At 32.9% G+C, this 19,841-nt stretch overlaps 1 protein-coding gene and 1 long non-coding RNA gene across 2 annotated transcripts; both read left to right on the top strand.

Moving 5' to 3' along the window:
* The first annotated feature begins 619 nt into the window (after positions 1-619).
* LOC143045691 (uncharacterized) lies at positions 620-9,608 on the top strand. Its single transcript, XR_012968993.1, has 5 exons — positions 620-968; positions 2,483-2,653; positions 4,987-5,247; positions 6,762-7,021; positions 8,182-9,608. It is a non-coding gene; the product is annotated as an uncharacterized LOC143045691 (long non-coding RNA).
* Positions 9,609-12,078: 2,470 nt separating this feature from the next.
* Positions 12,079-17,000, top strand: LOC143046824 (uncharacterized). Its single transcript, XM_076219885.1, has 4 exons — positions 12,079-12,097; positions 12,841-13,123; positions 13,648-13,705; positions 16,827-17,000. The coding sequence occupies exons 1-4, from the start codon at positions 12,079-12,081 to the stop codon at positions 16,998-17,000; spliced, it is 534 nt and encodes a 177-aa protein (XP_076076000.1).
* The last annotated feature ends 2,841 nt before the right edge of the window (positions 17,001-19,841 follow it).

Here is a 19,841-nt window from a genome sequence, read left to right as displayed (position 1 = left end):
TTGCTAAAAGTTATATATAAATATAGGCTGCGTAACTACAATCCCCTTCCCTTTCATGAATTAGACCTACCGAATTAGACTATTTATTAGATTTGTTATAAAATGAACAACACGACGGGTGCCACATGAGGAGCGGTATCTGCTTACCCTTCGGGAGCACCCGAGATCACCCACAGTTTTTAGTGGTGTTCGTGTTGCTTAGTCTTTAGTTTTTTATGTTGTGTCATGTGTACTATTGTTGTCTGTTTGTCTTTTTCACTTTTAGCCATGGCGCTGTCAGTTTATTTTTCGATTTATGAGTTTGACTGTCCCTCTGGTAATTTTCGCCCTTCTTTTAAATATTATAGTAGCCACAATACCTTTGTTACATGTCGAAGATAGTTGAATCCAGAAAATATTTCTGGATTCAACTATCCAGAAAATATTTCTACGTCTCCGACGCATTTTGCAAATATCTAACTCTCTTACTGTTAGCTTAAAAATAGTGTATTGTCCACTTGTTTATTTCATCTGATATGACATAATGCGATATCATGTAATTAATCATATACAAGTACCAATTATCATTTATTGTTATTTATAGTTGCACGAGATGCATAAATACATGACAGATTACCGCAAACACCTTAATTCATTCTTTCATCGTAATGAAAACACTGTATGTTACAAGTCAAAATGTTCAGATTTTTTCTGTTATATTCTGTCGTTGCCTGTCTTAATGGTCAACTAAATGTCCAAATCGACAAAGTATTGAAGGAAACTTTTGATTGCAAGTTTAAATCTAACAAAACCGTAGGTCTGACGGTGTCTGTTGTCAGATCTGATAAAGTTTTGTTCGTTGGAGGATATGGCTTTGTAAATATAAAAAAGAAGACGCCTGTGACAGGGGATACACTTTTTCAAGTAGCATCACTGTCAAAAGCATTCGCAAGTGTTCTGCTTACAAAGCTTATAGAAGAGAAGACAAAGTAAGTTACTAGATAATTAAGTCAATTTGAGAAGATTTTTTTTTAAGTTAATGATCATTGGTCTTCATTTTGTCTCGAATAGCCATATGTTAATTTGAAACTACCGTTTAAAACGATGTAAAGATATGCACATTCAGACAGCAGTTTGTCGTAGCCTTACCAAACGGTGACCTATAGTTGTTAATGTCTGTGTCATTTTGGTATCTTGTGGACAGTTGTCTCATTGGCAATCATACCACATTTTCTTTTTTATATTGTACTGTCCTTTGCATGAAGAATTGAAGACGGCATTAATTGTTGATTTTGATTTACTGAAATATTTGCTTTTTTTTTAACTGAAATAACAAGAAACCCAATTAAGATTATATTTCTAATAAAATGAATTGTTTTTCCTTTCCGAAACAGACAATATAAAATACCTACTGCAGCACATTCTGAATATTCGTATATTCTTTGCTAATTTAATAATTAGTGCCTTTTCCGAAGGGAAAAGCTAACACTGTATCAATTGAACCTCTCGGATTTGAAATCTGCAATGTGGGCAGAACCGTGATAAAGGTCGGAAATGTGGACTGCCACTCGTACAAAGAGGGTTTGTTCGAGGGAAAAACTAAAAACAGATATTTTGCCTTCAATATACAAACTATGATAGTATACTGTAGATAGCTGCACTTATTCACCAACCACCCTTCGCATGTAAATCTTTATTACAATTATTGTGCAAACATCATAAAAAGTTGGCAAGCAAGTAAACCTCACCTTTGTATTTGAAGTTATATAACAACTCTTATTTATGACAACGATAGTTCTGTTACGCGCTAAAGGCCGATGTTTATATACATTTTTCTGGTGTTAAAAGATCTTGTAACTCATAAATCCTTTCAGGTTATAAAACATTTTATTATGAATTTGTCTTTGATTTGGCTTTAAACCAATCTTTATTTGATGTTATGATCACCAATAGCTTATCAATGAAATGTGCTTAATGAGATATGACTATGGAACTCAGACAATCATGAAAAGGCCAGTAAAAAAACTAACATAACCCACCATTTTGCTTAAAATGTCCAGGACCAAGTCAGGACTATGACTGTTGTTATCAAATAGTTGGTTTTTTATGTAAGTTGGCGTTTGCTTTTGTTGTATTTCAGTGTTCCTGTTGTTCCTTTGTTTCCCTCTTTAATAGTTTATGTATTTCCCTCGGTTTTAGTTTGTTTTCCGGATATGTTTTCTCTGAGTCTCAATCGAATAATTACGTTTGAACACCGATATACTTATATTGCCTTTATTAGTATATGTTTCGTTAACGGACGATGAAAACATACGACGGATGCAAAGTGACGGGAAGAGTCACACTTGACCTATTGGCCAGGTGAGTTAAAAACGCCATATTCTGAAAATTCATAATAAATTGAATTGGAAAATTATTTATGATATATCATTTTGACAAGGTCAGTTGATCAAATGTACGACACTGTAATCGTTTATGAATTTAACATAATTCCATATAACAGCTATACCTTGGACACAAAACTAAAGAAAATTCTACCCGGAAAGAAAATTTTCTACGACAGTTTAAGATCCGACTACGTCACACTACGAGATTTGCTGTCCCACAAACTAGGTATCCCGAAACATAATGAGATGAGATTTGACACTGAACTAACCCGGAAAAATCTAGTAGCGTAAGTATAACTATGCTAAAGAAAAAATGACAGACAGCAAAATACCACTTCAAGTATTTAATCAAGCTTTACCTGTTAATAAAGTACATACAATTTCAGAGGATTGTAACACAATTCCTTATTGCAGTCCTAAGTATGAAATCGTCCAAATTATAGTTGTATATTGTTATTCTGAACTTTTCCCCAAAATTGATTGTCTTTACGATCATAAAAATTCTAATGTGTCAATAAAGGTTTTGATTTTGTAAATACAGTCAAACATGCTTTAAAGACTACCTGTATTAAGCAAAACCCTGTTTTGAAAGACCACCAATTTTAGATCAATTTGAAGTATATTTTATTTAAATTGAACCTGTATTTTAAAAAAGACCACCTGTCCTTAGAGACAACCTTTTTGCTCTCCCTTAAGTGGTCTCTTAAAACAGGTTTAACTGTATTGCCGGTATTTTTAATAACCATTCTGTTAAAGAACAAATTCCTGACTATTTTGATAATACTGAACTCCTTCTAATTTGTTATGTTTACAAAATATCTACCCGGAACTATGTGTAAAAAGTAAAATCACAAAAATACTGAACTCAGAGGAAAATCAATTCGGAAAGTCCCATAATCACATGGCAAAATCAAATAACAAAACGCATCAAAAACGAATGGACAAGAACTGTCATATTCCTGACTTGGTACAGGCATTTTCAAATGTAGAAAATGGTGGATGGAACCTGGTTTTATAGCTAGCTAAACCTCTCACTTGTATGACAGTCCCATCAAATTCCGTTACATTGTCACCGATGCGTGTACAAAACAAACAGACACAATAGTTAAAAATGTCAAAAATAGGGGTACAGCAGTCAACATTGTGTTATCATCTTAATAACTATAAAAACAACAAATGTAACGATCTATATTTTGATATCAGTACCAATACACTCTATATTTTGATATCAGTACCAATACACTCATGAAATTACAGTCATGAAATTGCAGTAATTCCGAATACATTTTTGGCCCCAGTTCCCATGTTATAACATGAGACCTTAACATCGTTCATGACGTAGAGTTCAAATCATTGCTCAGCTACATATTGTCCCCGTCAATTGTTAATCGGAAATAAATAAATTTGGCGTTTTTACTGTCTTCTGATTGGTTAAAATTATTAGTTTTATTTTCAATGTTGTCAATTTTGATGGCGACACGCCCACTCTGACGTTGTGTATTCATACGCCAACATGTGTGTACGTTGTTATTGTTAATATAAATAATATAAAAAGTTCTTTGAGCCTTATTTTTGATAGAAATTTATTTATAATGAATGGCAATAATTTATTTTGCTTTTATTGAACCATAAAACTAATTTTTGACTCTTCACATTTTACATAATCCGCTTCGCGGATTATTCAATGTGAAGAGTCAAAAATTAGTTTTATGGTTCAATAAAATCAAAATAAATAATAGCCAAACATTAATGAGTGTCGTAACTTCATCCACGACTTGCTCCGTGCTTACTGCTCACAATGAATAAACGAGTAAAGAATGACAATAAACTCATCATAGATACCAGGATTGAAATTTTATATTTGCACCAGACGCGCGTTTCGTCTACAAAAGACTCATCAGTAAAAGAGGGCAAAAGATACCAGAGGGACAGTCAAACTCATAGCTGGAATAAAGTGACAACGCCATGGCTAAAAAATAAAAATAAAACCAGACAAATAATAGTACACAAGACATAACATAGAAAACTAATTATATATATATATATATATATATAAAGACCAAGCAACACGAACCCCACCAAAAAGTTGGGGTGATTTCAGGTACGAAATTGAAGAGCATTTAGGACCAAAAATTCCTAAAGGTTTTGCCAAATAAAGCTAAGGTAATATATTCCTGAGATAAAAAAAAAGCTTTAGTATTTCAATTTCGAAAATTCAAAGTTTTGTTAACAGTTAATTTATAATTATTACCATATCATTGATAATTCATGTCAACACAGAAGTGCTGACTATGGGGCTGGTGATACCCTCGAAGGAATCCTTAGATTCTTTTATCAATTCAGTAATAATAAATAGTTTATATTCGTATAAATCTTTTTGGCAAATTCTATATAATAATCCGTGATTGTATGCAAGGTTTATAACATTTAAAACAGAAGTTTTATAAATTAAAAATCATTTAAAACAAGAATGAAATTATAAAAAAATCACACATACTATCATCTCTGACATTTACGTACATTTGGACTATGGCGGATAGTCGTATCATTGTCAATCATCCCACATCTTCTTAAATTTAAATAAAAAAGGAAGATAAAAGAAACATGCTCTATTTTTCAGTCGACTTAAATATCTGAAACCAGAGGGTGTTTTTAGAAGTAGTTACATGTATAATAGTTTGATGTATGGAGTCGTCACTCACCTTGCTGAGATAATAGGGGAAGATACATGGGAGAACCTAGTAACCATGCACATATTTGAACCTTTAGAAATGAAAACATCAACATTTGCTTCAACAGTAGACCGAAAAAATATTTTGCTGGCAAAAGGATACGTGGAATATTACGGTGGACTCCATCCTGTCGAATATAACTTTACAAGGCAAGTATTATCATTTATTCATGAAATTTGAAAAAAAACCGAAATGACGCATGTAAAACAATTCAACCGAGAAAACTAACGGCCTGATTTATGTACAAAAGAATGGACGAAAAACAAATATGATATACATCATCAAACGACAACCATTAAGTTACAGGCTCTTTACTTGGGACAGGCACATACAGTATGTTGCGGTTGTAAAACTAGTATGAACTTTCCCCCTAACCTGGGACAGTGCTGTAACAGTACAACAAAAGAACGGTAAATAAAAGAGTTAAAAAGGTAAATAAAAGTTATCAAAGGTACCAGGCATATCATTTGATATGCCAGACGCGCGTTTCGTCTACATATAAGACTCATCATTGACGCTCAGATCAAAATAGTTTGAAAGCCAAAACAAGTACAAAGTTGAAGAGCAATGAGGACCCAACATCCCAAAAAGTTGTGCCAAATACAGCTAAGGTAATCTTTGCCTGGGATAAGAAAATCCTTAGTATTTTGAGTAATTCATACTTTTGCAAACAGTAAATTTATAAAAATGAACATATCATTGATATTCATGTCAACACCGAAGTGCTGACTACTGGGCTGGTGATACCTTCGGGGACGTAACGTTCCCACCAATTGCATCGACCCAATTGTGTAAATAGTTATCAAAGGTACCAGGCTTATAATTTGAAACGTCAGACTCGCGTTTCGTCTACACAAGACTCGTCAGTACAAAGAGATAAAATGGTGTGGAAATAAACACACACACAGGAAAAGTTGCAACATATGTTTTTCATTTGTTTTCATAACATATGAAAAATATTTGTTAAACATATAAACATTATGTTGCAATTTTTTCAAAGTACAAGATAATATTCCAGATTTTATGATATACAAATGAAGGGTCTATGAAAGTCGTTACTGATTTAACAGTTTGTTTTGACTGTCCCTTTGGTATCTTTCGTCCCTCTTTTAGCCATTAGCAAATACTGTACGTCAACATATAATCATTTTCATAACAGCGTTGATAAGACCACCATTTCTTGACGCGCTCAGGGTATCAACTGATTGGGTCAGATTAGGAAAACGTTCGTCTGTCACTCCAACTTGTCATATTGTACGTATTATAGACATTTAAACTATGGGGTCGCCAAAGGTTCAAAACGACTAAATAAAATAATACGAATAAATAGCAAAGGACTAAACCTTGTTTGTTGATTTCGATGTTGAATACTCAAACTTTCTTTTTTTTTCTTCTCGTGCACCTGCATGTTCTTAACTCTTTTATTATATTCAAATTCCCACTGGAAGGGCTCTGACAGACTGCGATAGCGTAAAACCACTGTTATCGATAGCCGATGACAAGCAAGTTAAAGGTAAATGATTCGGTATGTTTACCAAAATTAGTATTGCGGTTGTCTACGCTGTTATGAAAATGATTTTTAAGTTTATAAAATGTGAATGGAATAAAAACTGAACGTTGAGCAATTAGATATTTACTTGTTGAAAAACATTATCTCTTTCAGGCAATATGCTGAAATATGTGGATCAGGGTGCGTACTTTCTACTGCCAATGACATGTCTAAGTGGACACGTTTCTTTCTAAATGGAGGAAGGCTTCAAGACGGTACCAGATTGATTTCAGAACAGGCCTTTATAGACATAACTACTCCTGTTAATACCATACCCTATACCTACACTCACAAATACTTCTCAAAACCAGACATTCCGGTCACGAATATTCAAAGCAACTATGCACTGGGTTGGAGAATCGGATATTATAGAGGCAAGTATTCCGATAAATTGTGTCATTGGGACAGAGAAAAATATTGAACAAGTTTGTATATTGCACATTCAAATACTACTTAATTGATACCTTTATATACCATATCTTATAATCTCTTTATATGAATCTGCTAAAAGCGTTAGAGCAATTATATTTGTGTTACTTTTGTCTGTCCCATACACGACCAACAGTTCAGTTAATTAATTATAAATTTGAAAACGAAATAAAAGTCATGTCGGATGCGCTCGTCAAAATGAGACATATTTTTGGCATTTATCATGTTCGTCATTCTAATAATATATATCCTGATAGATTGATTGATTGTTTATTAATACCCAGCGGCAAATATTAAAAAAAAATAACATTTTATTAAATATAAATATACCCTGCTTTAATAATTGGTGAGCAGTCTTATTTACACCTACCCTTAAAGTTTACCTATTGCTACATTTAACATTGTTCCTGTTATGTGTGCCCTTTGTAATATAGAATAGTGAAATTTCATACAGTAACGCGCTTCGATAATATCCTCTGATATTTAGTAGAAATCAATTTCTAAACTCAGGTGGATTTGACATATTTTAAATCACTAAAATAGGAGCCTCGATGGTGGAATGGTCTAAATGGTTCATCTAATGTATCACTAGCTTGTTACCACCGAGGCTTTCAGTGCAAACTCAGTTTGAACCCCACATGTGGCCACACACACACACAAGTCTCTGTGTCTGTGTAATTGGAAGGTGCTTTCGACTCCAACCCAAATAAATAGGGTTAACAATTTTCCTGTCGAAAGTTGTGGTTCTCTGGACACTCCAGCTTCTTCTAAAAATATGGCCACCATGATATGACCAACAGTGCTGAACGTGGCGTTATTTTAAACACCAACAAGCAAGCAATCAGAGAGTGGCGAAAGATACCAGAGGGACAGTCAAACTCATAAATCGAAAATAAACTGACAACGCCATGGCTAAAAATGAAAAAGACAAACAGACTAACTATGACTTAGTGATGACAAAAGCTAACATCAGTGTGTGATCTAGAGATAATTAAATTAAGCAGCAATCAAATGCTTTGTAATATCAGCTAATATCACAATACTCAACCTATAGATATTATAAAACATTCCACTCTAAAGTTCATCTCAATTTTCCTTGTTTTAGGGTACAGAATGGTTGTCCATACTGGCTCAACATGGGGATATAGAGCAATGATATCCTGGTACCCTGAGGCTGATATTGGCATTTTTGTAGCATTTACTGGAAATGATCCAAATTATTTGTACAGACTAACATTACATAATTATATATTTGATGTGTACACTGGTCACATCCCATATCTAATTACATCAACCATATGTACTTATCCTGAACCATGGTTAAAAGCTGACATACCACAAGTAAAACCTAGCTACCCAAAACACAGAAATACAACAAGAGGACAGAAAGAATACATTGGGACGTATAAAAATAAAGCCTATGGTAAAATTAATATTGACAAACACACAGAGAAGAATAAACTGAAATTGATATATGGTTATTTGACATTTGTGCTCTATCCTTCAGAAACTAAGGATGAGTTTTATGGCGACACTACAGGAATATCTCTAAAATCGTTTGATTTTTACAAATTCAAATTTAAATTCAACAATTATAAGGTGACCTTGAAAGCCTCCAGCTTTCATGAACAGCCTACCTTCCTCAAAAGGGGAAAACTGTACAACGACGCTTATCCTATGTATACAACTTCTATGAATCTTCCTGTTGTGATCTTATGTATCTGTTTGACATTGGTTTGAATCAGACATCTGCTTTTGTTTTTGTTTTAATGGAACATTAGAAGTGATCATCTGACGACGAATAAGTTATATATAGGTACTAACTTGAATTGGGGTATTAATTACAATTTAAATGAGTTCATTATGTTTATTTCATATTTAAATATAAAAAAGAAGATGTGGTATGATTGCCAATGAGACAACTATCCACAGAAGACCAAAATGACACAGACATTAACAACTATAGGTTTAGTTATGTTGCCTTCTGACTTGTTTTTAATTGTCTTTGAGTTAATCGGTACTGATCATAGCTAATAATAAGGATTAAATTGTCAGCTAACAAAAAAATATCATAGATTTTTCTTAATGTAATACACCTATATGTGATCGTATTGAAAGGTTGTTAATACATATATGTTACAAATAGTTAAGATTAAGATTAATGTCATTCAAATATACAATCAGATATTATAGCTTGCTATTCGGTGTGAGTCCAGGTTCCTTTTTGAAGGCCGTACCTTAACCTATAATGGTTTACTTTTTATAAATTGTAACTTGGATGGAGGATTTCTTCATTGGCACTCATATCGCATCTTTCTATATCTATGGAAAAATAATTGAATTCGTAAACAAACATGTTGTCTTCTCATGAACATCTTAACAAAAAATCACCATGAAAAGATTTAGAAAGTATACAAGGACGGGTTCCATTACATCCTACAACGGTTAGGAAGAGTTTTCCTTAAAAGTGATTTTTATTTTTGTTTGAACATATATTGTACTAAAAATATATTTTCATAAAACATATATATATAAATATTTGTTTGTTCCCTTTATAATTTTTTTTTCATGCATATATAATTAGAATACAGCTTGGTGATAATATACATTGGTAATATTGTTTATCATCTGACACATAAAATGAAAATAAAACACATTACATAATTGCATGCGACTGGCGCGCTTTTTCTGATTTACCTTCATCAGGAACGCTCAAAGCCGAATATTTACCAAGGATTGGTATGTGGTCTGTATTAATGCTAACGTACTACCTAATTCTGAAGCATGAAAATAAATCATTAAAAAAATCTGAGGCATGTTATCTTAAAAATGAAATGTCGTTATTATAAAAGAAAAATGGTGTGCATAGTGGTGCATATCTTTGATTGTTGAGTCAGTATGTCATAAACATTTAAAAAGGATACCAATTACAAGTCATCTGCTTCAAATCTTTTTCTGTGTGACATAACTTACTGCACTTGAAAGAAAAATGCACTTGCATATTTGAAATAAAAAAGGCAGTTGATAATCAAAGTGCTTGTACATTTGTAATATGAAATGTATATATGACAAAGGGCATTTAACAAGCAACAATCAAGCAATGAGACGTTGTCTAAATTGTGGTTCGTGTTGCTTAGTTTTTAGTTTTTGATGTTGTGTCTTCTGTACTGTTTTTTGTCTGCTTGTCCTTTCAATCTATGAGTTTGACTGGTACTCTGGTATCTTTTGTCCCTCTTTTGCACAAATACAAGTCTCTGTATAGCACGGATTCAATAAGAACTAGAGGCTCTAAAGATCCGGTGTAACTAACCGTAATCCCTACAAAGGACAATCTCAAACATTATAGACGATAATAGAATTCATGACAAAAATCTCTGTTTTGTTGATCTTGTATTGCTTGTCATTTAGTCTGTTGAGTTTATCTCTGTCTTCTTTGATTTTTGCTCAAAACACAAAAGTGGGTAAAACAATCTTAATTTAAGGTCAATCACATCCATAAAAAGTAATAGCTTACTGGATATATCGCCACAATGGACTTGTTAGTAGATTTTTCCTTGCTGATAATTTTTGTGATTTGAATTGTTTTATTTACCTATTATAATTTTAATCATATAACAAAACGCAAAAACAAAATGATCAAAAATCGTCATTTAAATGCAATAATTGAAATATGGAGTATTTGGAAATTTATTTACATTTAGACTTTATTGTCGATCTCGTCTTTTGCCGATCCTTTTTGCTTATTCATGTTCCTATCTAGATTGGTGAAAATCTGCATTAAAGGAAAATATTTCTAATAAGGAATTGACTGACGAGTTCGACCATAAGAATTATTTGCAGAAATTGTGTTCCCGATAATTTCTGCAATTTAAAGTTGCTACTATTTATCTCTATAATTGACAAGTATAAAAACCAGTAAAATTTGTTATTTAAGGGAAATTACTCCTAAACGAATCGTCTGACAGTTTTGACATATATATAAGATAATTAGTAGAGCTCAACATTCTGAACATTTTCGTTCCGTCAGATTTTCTCTATTTATAACGGGTTTCAAAATAATAGACTAAACTTGAATTTTATACCTACACAAAAACATTCTGTCTGTCAGGAAAGCTGTATTCCTCCAAAAAAGACACAAACACATTTATTTACGGATTAAGACTATTGGTCATTTGGCTTAGATAAAACAACCATGGGGGTAGGGGATAAAATGGCGAGGCAACAATACAATGCCCAATACAAACATACTTACATAGTCTTTCATTGGTTTATACTAAAAATTAACGTTTAAATGTATTAAGTTTACCTAAAAATAGGACGAAAAATACCAGAGGGACAGTCAAACTCATAGATCGAAAATAAACTGACAACGCCATGGCCAAGAAGTAAAAATAAAAACAAACAGACAAATAATAGTACACAAGACACCATAGAAAACTAGAAACTAAACAACACGAACCCAACCAAAAACTAGGGGGAGTGATCTCAGGTGTACAGGAAGGTTAAGCAGGTCCTGCTCCACATGTGGCACCCGTCGTGTTGCTCAGGTTATTACAAACCCGATAAATAGTCTAATTCGGTAGGTTACATTCGTGAAAAGGGAAGGGGATTGTAGTTACTACATAAAGAACATATCACCAGTAAAACGAATATTCCATAGCGGAAAAACAACTCGGGATGGCTTCCGTGAAATTTTAGAAAGTATAATTTCAACTTCACCATTTGGAACTAAAATTATGTCATAATATTTGGCACTTTCTTTTAAGCAATTTGAACTTTTTTCAATATGAAGAATGAGTTAAAACATCTAGACTTACACTGTTGTGTAGATTACCATGATTATGATATCTAAACTTGTTGTATAGTAGTATAAAAATGTCTTAGGGTCTTACCGAAAAGCTACTGTGTTATATTTATCATATGGTCATGCAATATAATACATGAATTTACGCGCTGCTCTATATTGACACATAATCTAATATGTTCAAAATACGTAAGTTTAATGCAATTAGTTATCAAAAGTACCAGGATTATAATTTTATACGCCAGACGCGCGTTTCGTCTACATAAGACTCATCAGTGACGCTCAGATCAAAATAGTTAAAAAGCCAAATAAATACAAAGTTGAAGAGCATTGAGGATAAAAAAATTCCTAAAAGTTGTGCCAAATATGGCTAAGGTAATCTACTCCTGGGGTAAGACAATCCTTAGTTTTTGAAAAATTCAAAGTTTTGTAAATTTTTTTTATAAAATGACCATATAATTGATATTCATGTCAACACCGAAGTGCTGACTACTGGGCTGGTGATACCCTCGGGGACGAAACGTCCACCAGCAGTGGCATCGACCCAGTGGTGTAAAAAGTACCAGGATTATAATTTTATACGCCAGACGCGCGTTTCGTCTACATAAGACTCATCAGTGACGCTCAGATCAAAATAGTTAAAAAGCCAAATAAATACAAAGTTGAAGAGCATTGAGGATTAATGCAACAGTGTTCAAAATGCCAGCGTTTTATGCAAGCCATTTGGTGCCAGAAATATTTCAATGTCTGCTCATTTTACAGACATCTACCTCTCTTGCAGTAAACCTCACAACTAGTACATTGTCCTCCTGTTTAAGTGTCTGATACTTACTTACTTAATCCTCTTCGTGCGCATTTGCACATGAGGCAACATGAGTGTCTGATATGACAATGCGATATCAAGTAAATGATCATATACTAGTACCAATTATCATTAATAGTTATTTATACTTACATCAGATGCATGCATTATAAATATATGGCAGATTATCACATGTATTACACCAAGTACACATCAAGTATTAAAGGACACTTTAGATTGCAAGTTTAAATCTAACAAAACCGTAGGTCTGACGGTATCTGTTGTCAGATCAGATAGAGTTCTGTTTGTGGGAGGATATGGATTTGTGGATATAGAAAAGAATACGCCTGTGACAGGGGATATACTTTTTTTTCAAAAATCATCACTGTCAAAAGCATTCGCAAGCGTCTTGCTTACAAAGCAAATAGAAGAGAAGACCAAGTAAGTTATTAAATAATGCATTCAGTATCAGAAGATGATTTTCATCTATAACGAAATAAGGGCAATAGTAGTATACTGGTGTTCAAAAGTCATAAATCGATTGAGAGATAAAAAATCCGGTTTACCAACTTAATCTAGGGAAACACATCAACTATTAGAGGAAAACAACGGAACAACAGGAAGACTGAAGTGCAACATTAACAAACGCCAACAAACATATAAATGAACTATTTTAATCAGTCAGTGAGCGATTGCCTTCATTTTGTGATATTCGTCTTTAAATGTGAGAAACTATGATGTTAAAACAGTATCTATATATATTTTATTGAATCAGCTAATTTGTGCTTAATTTCAAAACTATATAAGATAGAAACAAAGTTCGTGATATATCTCATTTTACCCATTCAATGCAAATAAGCACCATAACCGTTTCCCTCAGTTTTAGTTCGTAACCCGGATTTGCTTTTTTCTCAATCGATTTATGAATTTCGAACAGCGGTATACTACTGTTGCATTTATTTAAGCTATGCACAGACCCTCATGAGTAGTAATGTCGTTAAACAACACAAAGCAGCCTTGGATGTTAGTCTTTATTATACTGAAATGCAGTCGACTTTAGCGTTTGATAGTTCATTGATAACATTCTGGCGTATCACAAACAAACAACTTGTTACGTCTCATTTCATTGGCCGAAAGATTTAAAAACAACAACAATGTAATAAGTGTGCACGTGAATTGACACAGGTGACCGACAATGGAATTTACTATGTTACTACGAACGTAAAAACAATTATTTGTTTAGTTTACAAACCTTTGGTCACAAGAAATAAATAAATGTTTTATTAACTTCAAATAGTGGGGTCGAAATATTAAACTGATATAGTTATTAACTTCAAGTAGTGGGGTCGAAATATCATACTGATAGTTTGTTTTAAAGAATATTCTAAGTTTTTTGCATGCAGCAACTCAATTATATTGTACCCGGCATCATGAGAAATATAAGGATAAAATAAAATACAGGTAAAAATGAGAATGAAAATGGGGAATGTGTCAAAGAGACAACCCCCCGACCATAGAAAAAACAACAGCAGAAGGTCACCAACAGGTCTTTAATGTAGCGCTGCTTTTATACGGATGAATATATGAACCACTTTTAATTTCTTTCATACTGACGATAGGTTATAATCCTAATAATGTCGTAGTCACTTATTAATAAGTATCTCATAATACTGATCCATTACAATCATTAATCAGGGGTTGCACTGACATTCCTCTTTTATTATTTTCATGCTATAAAACATACACACAGTACAAAAATGTAGCTATAAGCGTACCATAAACGGAGGAAATTGTCCCCCAAAGATAGAAACAAAATAACTTAAATCGTATGAATGGTGCACCTGAATGAATTCAGTTAAGGCATGTTGTTGTAATAAATTGAAATGTTACATCGGCGAAGATTATTTCTTATGCATGTGTGGAACTAAATAATAAATTAATACTTGTGAGAAATCGTAGTTTATAAGGAACAATTCTCTTGTTTGAATTCGGGGCCTTTTATAGCTGACTATGCGGTATGGGCTTTGCTCATTATTGAAAGCCGTAAGGTGACCTATAGTTGTTAATTTCAGTGTCATTTTTTTCAATATAAAAGTACTGTTTTCGATTTTAAATGGATGAACATTTATCTTTCAATTTTATACTGTAAGAATAGAGCTGCATAACATTGTTGAACTGTCCGCTAAAGTATATGTAGTATGTATTCGTATTTAAAATGAAATACAAAACGAAACGTGTATGATAAACTGATATACAAAATATCAAGAAATTAAGGATGACTAAATGCATGCACAAGAAGAAACTCACCTTTCTATCGATACATTTGAATGATTTAATGAATAAACACTTTTAAAAACTGTTTGTGTCTATTTACATAGATATAGGAGGATGTGGTGTGAGTGCCAATGAGACAACTCCCCATCCAAATAACAATTTATAAAAGTAAACCATGATAGGTCAATGTACGGCCTTCAACACGGAGCCACTGAACAACAAGCTATAAAGGTCCTCAAAATTACTAGTGTAAAACCATCTAAACGGGAAAACCAACGGTCTATAAATATTTACTATATATAATTTACGTTCGTTTTTCAACCGAGAATAACAAAACCTAATGAAGTATATCATTGGAGTTTATAAACTACATTTAATCATCCCTTGTGCCATGATTGGCCATCTCCGTTTTTAGCATGGTTGGTTACATGTTATGAATTTACTTACAATTTCGGGATTTTTTTTTTTTCAAGTAAACGTAATCAGAAAAAAATCGCTATCCTATGTCGAATACATAAAACTTGGAAAAGAATATGAAGTGTTTGTAGAAAAGTACGGTTTCATTTTCAAGTACAACGTTAATTCATCGAGTCCATTGAGTAAAATAAAATGCAGGATAAGCAACTTGGGGGAGGAATAAATGAAAAAAATATGTGAATTGAGTTTTTTTTTTATCCTACATTGAACTTGTGATGTCGTCCCTTGATTTAGAGGAGACATTTAAATTGAATATTTAGATATGAAAACTGTTAAGATTTTAAAGTTCAAACTTTACTACCAATTTCAGAAAACTATAAAACCAATGAATTTCACATGCACATTTATAAAACCTAGAATTGTGATTGGAATCATGTATGAGAATATGTCGATGGAAGCTTTAAACGACCTTGACCAGATACGTGAATATTAATCAGTCCATTCAACGTTATAGTATGTGTGTTCTATTTTCGAAGGTGTGAGGTCGAAGGTTTGAATTGACCAATGGAAACGATCGTTCCTTAGAGAGTTAATCTAATAAAGTTTGTTTGACTGATTACGTCGCACTACCTTTCGCTAAGCTAAGCCGCATATGAGTATACAATAATTAAGCAAACATCCTAGAAAGTTTGGCAAGTCGAAGTAATTATTTACCTTTCCTTTGTTTTTGAAGTTATATTATAACACGTATGTGTGTCAACTGATGATTGTGTACATGTTTATGAGGTTAGTAGGTCTTGTAACTCATAAATTGTTTCATTTTATAACACATTTCATTTTTAGTTCTTCGATTTTGCTGTTAACCAAGGTTTTTGTATGTTTTTATATGCTCAAATCAAATTGTTTAAGTGACATTTCTATGAATCTCAGACATTCAGAAAAGGCTAGTATTAAACCAACACATTACTTTATTATATATTCCAAGCAAAGCATAAATGCCCTGTAAATCTCATTTCAATAGATAATAATTGCTTTTATGTTAATTTTGATTTTTGTTGTTAATGTTTCTGATTAGTTCTGTCCATTGTAAGTCACAATTGATAATACACAGTAAATATCATCATTGCTTTAATAAATCGTAGAAATTAAAGTGTATGTGTTAATTTACTCTCCTTGGTATATTTGCACCTTCAACAATGAAAACATATTTTGGTTGAGTTTGAGTACTTTGAGACGAAAACGATTTTGTAAAAGTTAACAGATCAAGGCGACGGACGAGGGACACCAAGTGATTGGGAATGCTCACACTTGCCATTTTACCAAGGTGGGTAAAAATCGTAATATTTTGAAAAAGGATTTGAAAAAAATCTGGTCTTTTCCTTGGCTAATCTAGCCGTTGAAGCTTGCACTGCACTACAATTGTTTACACATTTAATATAATTCCATTCAACAGCTATACTTTGGATACAAGATTAAAGAAAATTCTACATGGAAAAAAGATTTCTACGACAGTTTAAGATCAGACTATGTCACATTACGAGATTTGTTGTCCCACAAAACAGGTATCCCGAAACACAATGAGATGAGATTTGACACTGATCTTACTCCGAAAAATCTATTAGCGTAAGTAAAACATACAGATTTAGAAAAATTGTCAGGCAACAATGGTCCACTTCTAGTATAGTATATAAATGATTGATAAAGTAGTCATTGATTGTATGTAATAAAATTAACGGTACCAATTTTCTTGCACCAGATGCGCATTTCGACAATACATGTCTCTTCAGTGATGCTCGTGGCCAAAACATTTGAAATCCAAAGCTTATTTATTAACATTTACGTAAAAATACAACTTTACAAGGCAAGTATTATTATTTATTTATAAAATATTAATGACATTAACTAGACAATAGAAAGTTTGATTAAAAAGGAGCTTCATCAGTGGATGCAGGATTTGGAAAAGAATGGAGCTGAGCACCTTTTAATTTTGATAAAACAGTAGAAATATGAATGATAAAATGCTTGTGCATGAACTATAACAATATGAAGGTATGGTATGATTGCTGATAACAAAACTCTCCTAAAGCGACCAAAAAGACAAATATTAACAAATATAGGTCACTATACCGGCGTCCTACTATAATGAGTAAAACCCATACCACTTGGTCAGCTATAAAATACCCCGAAATTATAAATGTAACACAATTTAAAACGAGAAAAGTTACGGCCTGATTTATGTACAAAACAATGAACCAAAAAAAAAAACCCAAAATACGCACAAATTTGATATACAGCATCAAACGACAACCACTAAATTACATGTTTTTGACTTGGGACAGGTCCATACATAATGTGTCTAGTTAATAAACTCATCATAGATATCAGGACTAAATTTTGTATATACGCCAGACGCGAGTTTCGTCTACAAAAAAAAAACTCATCAGTGACGCTCGAATCCCAAAAAGGTAAAAAGGCCAAATAAAGTACGAGGTTGAAGAGCATTGAGGACCAAAATTCCTAAAATTTTTGCCAAATCCAGCTAAGGTAATCTATGCCTGAAGTAGAAAAGCCTTAGTATTTCAAAAATTCTAAATTTTGTGAACAGTTAATTTATAAATATAACCATATCAATGATAAATCATGTCAGCACAAAAAGTGCTGACTACTGGGCTGGTGATACCCTCGGGGAAATAAATCCCCACCAGCAGTGGCATCGAAACTAGCAGTAAGGCGTACAGCACCAACTCTCCCCTAACCTTGGACAGTGGTATAAGAGTACAACATAAGAACAAAAAAATAAATAAATTGTAAACAGTTTATAACTAATCAGTTCCATCCTAAGCAGAAATACATATAACAAAAACACAGAGTCGACATTACAAGGTACTTATACATTGCGACAAAAAAAAAAGAACATAAAAAAACTATAATTTTGTTTTTGTTTTCAAAACGTGTCACTGACTGTTAATTACTATGCAATGGTTGGACATTGATTCTCCGGAAGTTAGAAATATAAGTGTTGATACTGATGCTGAAATGTTCTTTAAACGGTGAATTAATGAGACAAAACGGCATTGAATTAAAAATCCCTGATAATAATCGAGATATTAGGATATACACATGTAGGGTCTATGGAAGTCATTACTTATTTAGCCCTTAGTAACAACAAAAAAATACTGTACGGCAACATAAATTTATATGATGTGAATGAAATAAAACAATTAGAAATTGACTTGGTGGAATACATAATCTGTTTCAGGCAATATGCTGAAATTTGTGGATCAGGGTGCGTACTTTCTACTGCCAATGACATGTCACAAGTTGACACGTTTCTTTCTAAATGGCGGAAGGCTTCAAGACGGTACCAGATTGATTTCAGAACAGGCCTTTATAGGCATAACTACTCCTTTTAATACCATACCCTATACCTACACACACAAATACTTCTCAAAGCCGGACATTACAGTCAAGAATATTTAAAGCAACTATGCACTGGGTTGGAGAACTGGATATTATAGAGGCAAGTATTCCGAGAAATTGTGCCATTGTTACAGAGAAAAGTATTGACCAACAAACATCCAATCAATCATTCCTTAAATATGTCAATGACTAAGCCATTTTGTACACGCATACAACCATTTGGTTTTTCTTGCTTCAAGATCCACAAATCGTTCAATTTGATTAAAACATAAAAACTTTCTGTTAATTTAGATATTTAAAACAAGAATGTGTCCATAATATACGGATGAGAATGAGAAAATGAACATGTATACTAAGTTTCAAGTTGATTGGACTTCAACTTTATCAAAAACTACATTGACCAAAAACTTTAACCTGAGATTTGCGCTATCATTTTCTATGTTCAGTAAACCGTGAATTTGGGGTCAATACACTGATTTGGCATTAAAATTAGAAAGATCCTATCATAGGGCACATGTGTACTAAGTTTCAAGTTGATTGGACTTCAACTTCATCAAAAACTACCTTGACCAAAAACTTTAATCTGAAGCGGGACGAACGGACGGAAGGACGAACGAACGGACGCACAGACATTAAAACATAATGCCCCTCTTCTATCGTAGATGGGGCATAACAACTAAGGTACAAATTCCTTTAACAAAATAGAGTTTAGATGGAATTTGTTATTATTGGTTATACGTTCGTTTCGTATGTGTTGCATTGTCCTTTGTTTTTTTTTGGTTGCACTTCAGTGTTTTTGTTGTTTCGTATTAAAAACATTAAAAACAGTCAGCAATACTACATCTTCAAGAATACAAATATGACTTAAACCATTTTATTGACTGTAAATAGGAACCACTTTCTAAATAAGAATATTTTATTATAACATTTTATCCTTTCACAATAGTTAGATCACTTTGTTATTGATATTTACGGTTTGTTTATCTTATCATAAGGTATCGAATATGATGCTGAGAAAGTATCACCTACCATTATGTCTTATACAAAG

Source organism: Mytilus galloprovincialis, chromosome 9, assembly GCF_965363235.1.
Source record: "Mytilus galloprovincialis chromosome 9, xbMytGall1.hap1.1, whole genome shotgun sequence".
Lineage (NCBI taxonomy): Eukaryota > Metazoa > Mollusca > Bivalvia > Mytilida > Mytilidae > Mytilus > Mytilus galloprovincialis.
This window is presented reverse-complemented; position numbering and strand designations above follow the sequence as displayed.

Excerpts from the sequence above, each read along its gene's own strand:
- LOC143046824 (XM_076219885.1), top strand. Across the intron at positions 13,124-13,647 it reads CAAATAGAAGAGAAGACCAA|CTATGCACAGACCCTCATGA; the intron begins GTAAGTTATTAA and ends CATTTATTTAAG. Across the intron at positions 13,706-16,826 it reads AACACAAAGCAGCCTTGGAT|CTATACTTTGGATACAAGAT; the intron begins GTTAGTCTTTAT and ends TCCATTCAACAG.